General features: G+C 30.4%; 1 protein-coding gene across 1 annotated transcript; it reads left to right on the forward strand.

Moving 5' to 3' along the window:
* The first annotated feature begins 242 nt into the window (after window positions 1–242).
* LOC126706869 (protein RADIALIS-like 2) lies at window positions 243–1,704 on the forward strand. The gene is made up of 2 exons (XM_050406442.1): window positions 243–695; window positions 1,399–1,704. The coding sequence occupies exon 1, from the start codon at window positions 423–425 to the stop codon at window positions 675–677; it is 255 nt and encodes an 84-aa protein (XP_050262399.1). The 5' UTR covers window positions 243–422; the 3' UTR covers window positions 678–695; window positions 1,399–1,704.
* The last annotated feature ends 6,093 nt before the right edge of the window (window positions 1,705–7,797 follow it).

The following is a 7,797-nucleotide window of genomic DNA, read 5'->3' on the forward strand; positions in this document are numbered from 1 at the left end:
AATTTTCACCTGATATGATCTCTCTTATTAAAAAAAGAAAAGAACTAATTAATTTAATTTAATGTTCTTTTACTTTTTCTTTTACTTGTTAGAGATACATATTCTCCCACATTAGTGTTCTCCTTCTTTTTCCTTCATTTTGTGGTTCCTAAGGAGACAAATCATTGAAATTTCACCTAGGCCAACTGGCACAACCCCACTTCACCCCACTATTCCTGCTTATAAAGAGAAGGCAGTGCCACCTCTTTGCACATATCAAACCTTGACTAGTCTCCTCTTGACTCTCATCAAAAAACCTCTCTCACTATCTTTGTGGGCTTTCAAGTTTCAAAAATTTCCTAATATTTTCCCTTTTTTTATCACCTCCTCAAGACCTTAGTTTATACTCAATAAGCAACCACTTTAACACCCTAAGCTAAGCAATGGCATCCAGTTCAATGTCCTCCTCTGACTCATGGACTGCAAAAGAGAACAAGGCCTTTGAGAGGGCTCTTGCTGTGTATGATAAGGACACCCCTGACCGTTGGCACAATGTCGCTAAGGCTGTTGGTGGGAAAACACCGGAAGAAGTGAAAAGGCACTATGAACTTCTTGTGGAAGATGTCAAGCATATTGAGTCAGGCCGAGTTCCCTTCCCCAAATACAAGACAACTGGTGGGAGTAGCCAAGCAAATTAACACCGACGAGGAAAAGAGGTAGTATATATATATATATATATATGCAAATACAAATCTTCTGCACCATAGATTACATATTTGTATATATATTTTGAAACCTTATACAATATATACTGCTTGTTTGACAAACAATGTAAACTCTATGTCTAAAATCCTTAACCATTCACCACTACCTAGGAAGACTTTCCTTCCATTAATTTGAACCCAATCAGTAATAATAAGAGCTCTTGACTTTTTTTTTTTTTTCCAAGTCTGCTTCTTTAACTTTTATTTGGATTCTCTGACACTCAGTTAAAAAACAGTGAGTATTATTTCGTCTATATCTCAAAAGTACTTCATTAATTGCTTTCGAATGCACAATTGTTTATACTTTTGCCCACAAAACCTGAACCAAAGGGCTTCAATGGAATATATCATGTCCACGTTTACATGAAATCTGCATATATTCGATCATATACTTAAATCCATGATTTCATATTAAGTATGTAGTACAATGATCCACGTGCCTTGGATGTTTATGGTTTTTAACTAACAGTAACTTTTTTTTTTTTTGTTTCCTTTTTGTAGGAGGGTTTAACTAATAATTATGCAATGACTAATATATGAAATTGTGTCATATGTTGGCACAAAAAACGTGACATGTAAATCAAACAAATAGAATAAGTTTTCTTTTTAGCCACAGCCTAATGTTGTTGTTGTTGAATTCTCCTCTTATTTGCAGGTTGAGAAACCTCCATTGAAGTGTAATAGCCATATCAGCAAGAATAAGGATCGATCAGTCTGCTCTACCTAAGATTCAACTTTGTTGTAGTAGCTAGCAAGTGTACTAGTTTAAAGAATCACAACTAAGTGGTTCTATTTTCTATTTCATGTCCCTTTAGTTCTAGCTTTATCACCATAAGCATAAGGATGTCTCCAAGGAAGACTCATTTAATGTGAGTTTATTGCCTTCTTCAATCTGTCACCATTGTCCAAACTTCTCTGTAATCAAATATATGTAATACTAGTATGTGTTTTGTTTATCAAATTTGTAGTATGTGTTTTGTTAAAGTATAACACTTAAGTTTTAAACATTTCTGACCTCAGCTTTTGGAAACGATCTTGAACTATCATAGATTTGGAATTCTCAGAAATGATATTGATTCAAAGCTTTACAAAATTGAAGAGAGGGAGAGAATATAAGAGTTAGATGGGGAAGTCAAGAGGCGGGAAATATATGCTTGAAAAGTCCTTAGTTCCTTTCCAAAAAGAAAAAAGAAAAAAGAAAAAAAAGGTCCTTGGCCCATAAAGGGAAAGGATAGCATTTCGATGACTCAGGAACATTTCAACTCAAAACCATTCTGCCACATGGCTGGCAAGAGACACACCACGTCTTTGGTACTAAATTGAGATTTTATTTTGCCGCAAGATATTCTTGGAGAATCAAATTTTTGCGATGCACTTCATAGAGTTCAATAGTAACCCAACGAAAATTTACAACATTCGGTCTACCATATCACGTATGGATATTACCACAATATGCAATTTTAACTCTTTTATATGGTGTGAGGTAATGGTTTAATTTGGGAATATTGAGAAATTATGTATTTTTATTGTATTCCTGGATGGACTAGTTACTAAGGTGTTTATAGAGTTTAATGGTAACACAACAAAAATTTACAATATTCGGTCCAGCATATCACATATGGATCTTACCACAATATACAATTTAGACTTTTTTTAATGATTCATATGCGAGGTAGTGTACTAATTTGGAAATATTGAAAAATTGTGTACTTCTATTTTATTCCTAGAAGAACTGGTTACTAAAGTGTTTAAAGCAGACTGTGCTGATGTTAGGGTGTAATTTATTCCATAAACAAGTAATAACCCTTACCATCCAGCAAGATGCAAACCTTTGACACCCATTTCATTTGTTTGAAGTTTGAACTATCACCTTTAAGGGTAGTAGATAGAAAAGTGAATAATGGCATTTCATATATATATGAGAATGAGATGTCCAATTTTAGCACTATGTAAAAGCTAGATACCAAAATAGTCTAAACAATAAGTCTTTATCTTCTTTACAAGTTATCTAAAGATGATTAGAGCAATAAGAGACAATTTCTCTCTCCAATTGGTTCTCTATGTCTCACTCTATAGTCTATATGCCTAGTCCTAGACTGCTCTAGGTAGCGTTAAAAATTGTTTTAAGTTTTCGTCTATGGCATCTGGTTATGCAGGTGGCAATCATTTTAAACCAAATTTTTTGGTTAAAGAGTTCAAATAACAGTTTTCAATATTTAAACCGTTTTTAATTTAAACTTTTAAAGTATTTAAACACTGTATTTTGAGAACACCTTAAGAGGGATTTTTAGTTTTCAAGTAACAATTTTGAGTGATATTGTTGTAATCGTTTGAAAACTGTGAGATCCAAATAATGTTGACAACACATAAAAAAAAAAAAAAAAAACATATACTCACATCAAACAATCAACTATTTTTTCACTTTTTAAAGTATGTTATTAGAAATATGATACTAATCACATTTTTTTTTTTTTTTTTTTTGCATTACAAAGTACTTTAAACACATGTTTTTGCAACACTTTATAAACTACAATTTTTACATTATTTTAATAACTAATATTAAAGTCTCTTAAGAAATAGGTCAATCTTGTGAGTCGTAAAAGCTCTAGATCCTCATTGTAGATTTTTTTTTTAATAAAAAAGTTATTTAAAATGAGTTTGCAATTGTCTATCAATGTAAGTTTCCACAAATTCAACCTTAATTCAAAGTATTTAACGTTAATTGTAAGATGATTTGAATCGCTTAGAATAAAGTGAACAAATCATATGCTTGTTTGATGTTAGGTTGGTTGTTAAACAATCTCCCCCAATATACAAGTTGCATGTGCCTCGGGCACTGATCTCTAATTCATTATTTAAGATGGCCAAATGGAATCAGCATGGTAAGGAAGACCCCCTTGCCTTAATCCCTATGATCCTCCCCCTTTCTTTCTCTAAAAATTTGTTGTGGATTTTTTTTGACATGTCTATACTTTAGGCAAATGATAGGTTCTATTCAATCTTGCAAGGATATATATGGTAATTAATTTGTAAGTCTTAACTTACTTTAGTATAAAAAAAATTAAGATTTATATTCTCTTGTATAAAAAAAATTAAGATTTATATTCTCTCTCATATGTGTATATTTGTTTAAATATATGTTTTGAGTTTAACTTTATACATGCATCAATACATAATTCATTTCATCCCCAAAAAATAATCTTGACCTGTCACTAAAAAGCAAAGGCAAGGTTTAAATTTAAGACCACTTGTTTTTAATACAATAATCAACTAATACTTATCCTATATAAGCTAAGAGGAAAGTGATTAAATTATTAGTATCATGCACATATATTCTTGGAGTATTTTTCATTACTATTTCTTAGTATATATCATAAAATATTTTGAGAATTAAGGACTATTAAGTGACAATTGGATCTTGATAACATGTCGTGAACCTGACAAATAATTGTTAAGGACTTTTAGGTCAATTGACACTCTCATTTCATGTGATCAAAAAGGCATGTGGGATCCACATGTTGTGAGAGGGGGGTTGCATATTAGCTATTGCATGAAATTATATTCCTATTTGATGGTCAAAATCTAGTCTAAAAAGGGATAACTAGTCTAAAAAATGGAACAAAGATTCTAAATGTGGTCGACAAATAATTTTTTATTATTTATAATCAATTTGTAACTTGAAATGTAATAAGATGTACTTTTTAGTTTTTAGCTTACCCAGAAATATCCTAATCCTTTTATTTATTAATAACTAATAGACAAATAGTCGTTATACATTTTAGATCAATGACACTCCCATCTCATGTGATAGAGATGATATGTGGGATCCACATGTTATAAGAGGGTGATGCATAAAACTGTCGCATAAGATTATTTTTTTATTTGATGGTCAAGATCTAGGATTCAATCCTTGTTTCTTTACCTAACCCTAAAGAAAAGGACAAATAGTCTGAAAAATCAATCAAAGATTCCAAATGTGATAGATTGATGAAATTAGTTTGTACTTGGAAATTGAAATGTCATGTACTTTTGAGTTTACTTGGGAAGATTCTAAACCTAATAGACATCTTAACATTGTGTTTAATTAAAAAAAAAAAAATTAAGGGAGGAAATAGTTTGGGGGGATTTGGATGGGTAAGATACCCCTCTAAACCCTCTATCCCTTCCAAATCCCCTCAATTTTAGTTCCTCCAAATTAAGGAATTTGGAAAGGGATTGGTTCCACTAATATTAGAATTTTTTTTTTAAATTGTTAATTTTGCCCTTATGATGTTAATTTAATGTCAATATCTTTAAATAAAATTCTCCTTCCTATTTTAATTTCTAAAATATCCAAACAAAACAGATGAATGTCTATATTCCATCTCCAACCTAAAATTTTATTTTATTTTTTATTTTATAAATGAAGCAAAAGGAAGGGAATACAAACATACAATTCCCCTCCCATTTCCTCTCTTTTCAAACTTTCTAATACACCATAAGTGGAACTAACAACCACAATCCTATTTTTATAACTCAGATTCAACTTGGGCTAATCAAAATCAACCCAAAAAGAGTTGACTTAAGCCCATTGAACTATTTATCTAACCAAGGCCCTTTCAATTGCATCAAGCTTCATAGCAATTTTGCCTTGAAGTGAGAATGTAGTACAAAGGAAAAAGAAGACTTAATATCAAATATATGTAAACCAAGCCATAACAAATATGGAATTTAATATAAATTATATATATATATATATATTGAGAATCATATAAATTATATTTTTGATTTATGGAATTTAATATAAATTATATATATATTTTTGAGAATCATATAAATTATATTTTTGATTCCTTAAATCTTGAATGATTTTAGTCTCTTCAATCACAACCACAATCATAAGTGAAACTAACACACCATAAGTGGAACTAACAACCACAATCCTATTTTTGTAACTCAGATTCAACTTGGGCTAATCATAATCAACCCAAAAAGAGTTGACTTAAGCCCATTGAACTATTTATCTAACCAAGGCCCTTTCAATTGCGTCAAGCTTCATAGCAATTTTGCCTCGAAGTGGGAATGTAGTACAAAGGAAAAAGAAGACTTAATATCAAAGATAAGTAAATCAAGCCATAACGAATATGGAATTTAATATAAATTATATATATTTTCTGAGAATCATATAAATTATATTTTTGATTTATGGAATTTAATATAAATTATATATATTTTTTGAGAATCATATAAATTATATTTTTGATTCCTTAGATCTTGAATGATTTTAGTCTCTTAAATTTTAAAATGTAACAATATAGTCCTTTTGTTTATTTTTCATTAATATGTTGCTTAATTATCTAACACTAATAAAATGTTGAGCACCTTATATTTAAGGGATCAAAATGAAACGATCCCATGTTTAAAAGACGAAATTCAAACCAATCCAATATTTAAATTTTAAAGAACCAAAATTGAACTAACCCATATGTTAAGTTTGTAATTTGTAACTTAGCAACGCTGACATTAGCTAAAAAGGTTGCATCAACAACATGTTGACAGCCATGTAAACAATAAATGGACAAAAAAAAAGGGAACAAATTTGTTCCCTTTTTTAAATTTACAAAATCAAAGTCCAACAAACCCCAAATGTAAGAGATCAAAAATCAAGTTATCTTAGATTTTATATTTCATTAAACCTTTAGAGTTATAATTAGGAGACTTCCTCGTTCTAATCAATAATTTTCTCATGTATCTGATATAGTTATTTTTCTTGTGGATACCACAGTTTATAATAAGAAATATGCATATATATATGATGCATGAGATACTACAATAGAGCCCACACATTATACAAATAAATCTGCATATATCGGATGTATGAAAAAAAAAAAAAAAAGCTTTCAATAATCCTATTACTACTTCTAATACCCAAATGCTTAATTAATCTTTATCAGATATATCTAGGAATAACTATTATATACAACTGATATTAGGCAATGCAAGACCCAGCAAGTAATCTGAATTCCAAAAGATTGGGCAATGAAATTGACCACAGCGATAAATTACCTCAACCAGAAACTTATCTCCCATAAGATTCAAATGCTATTAGCTTACTACTGAAAAGGGACCATTGCAGCAAAACTGCAAAGCATGCATGAAAGAAGCCAAATGAACAATGAATTTTCTTAATCTGAAATCTAATTTGAGACAGTCATATGTACTCATATATACCATCTAAGTAAGAATATTAGACATAAACTTCCAACAAGTTTAGCTACACCTTTATTTAATGTCTTTTTATTAGAGGTGAATTTTGATAAATCAACCATTGGATTACATTTTCTTCTTATAACTTTCATACTTGCAAAATTTCTATAAAATTAAAGATCAATAGTTATGTCATCAATAAATTGTTTAAATTTTAAGTTTTTGTAGTTTAAAATTATGCATAAAATATAATCTTATAGGTTATATAGTAAATAATATCCGATTGACACAAAATTTAACATGTGTATTAAGAGTGTAAAGAACATGTAATCCAATGGTTAGATTTTTGAAATATATAGTAATGTTAATGATATTAAGTAAGGTTGTAGGTTTAGGCTACAACCAATTTTATAGCTAAACTTTGTCTTTATAATATTATTATCCTTGCAGAAAATCATGGTCCTAAAATATCATGTTGTCAGTAAGGGAGGGGAGGCATTCTAGTCCGACACTGTTGTTTGGAGGGGCAGAGAGCTTTCAACCTCCTTAGTTTCAGAACTCTTTTCTGCAACAATCTTTGACATTCCAAACATCTAAAATTGTATATGAACTAAACAATTAGTACAAGTACAAACAGGAAAAGCAATGAAGAAACAAGTTTGGGGAATGGAATAAGTAGCATCAAGTTGAAAGAGAGATTCAACCTTCTTCAGGGTCTTCTGGAAGCAATTTTTGTGTTCATCCATAGATGCATGGATGAACTCATCAATGTGGTCCTTCAAATCCTCCAAGAAAGCGGCATCATCATTCTTCTTTGTGTGACATGAAGGGATGACTGCAGCAACAGGTGATGGCTGCTTTTCAGGTT

Source organism: Quercus robur, chromosome 11 (genome assembly GCF_932294415.1).
Source record: "Quercus robur chromosome 11, dhQueRobu3.1, whole genome shotgun sequence".
Lineage (NCBI taxonomy): Eukaryota > Viridiplantae > Streptophyta > Magnoliopsida > Fagales > Fagaceae > Quercus > Quercus robur.

Bases quoted from the DNA above. Each gene is read 5' to 3' on its own strand.
- LOC126706869 (XM_050406442.1), top strand. From the start codon at position 423: ATGGCATCCAGTTCAATGTCCTCCTCTGACTCATGGACTGCAAAAGAG.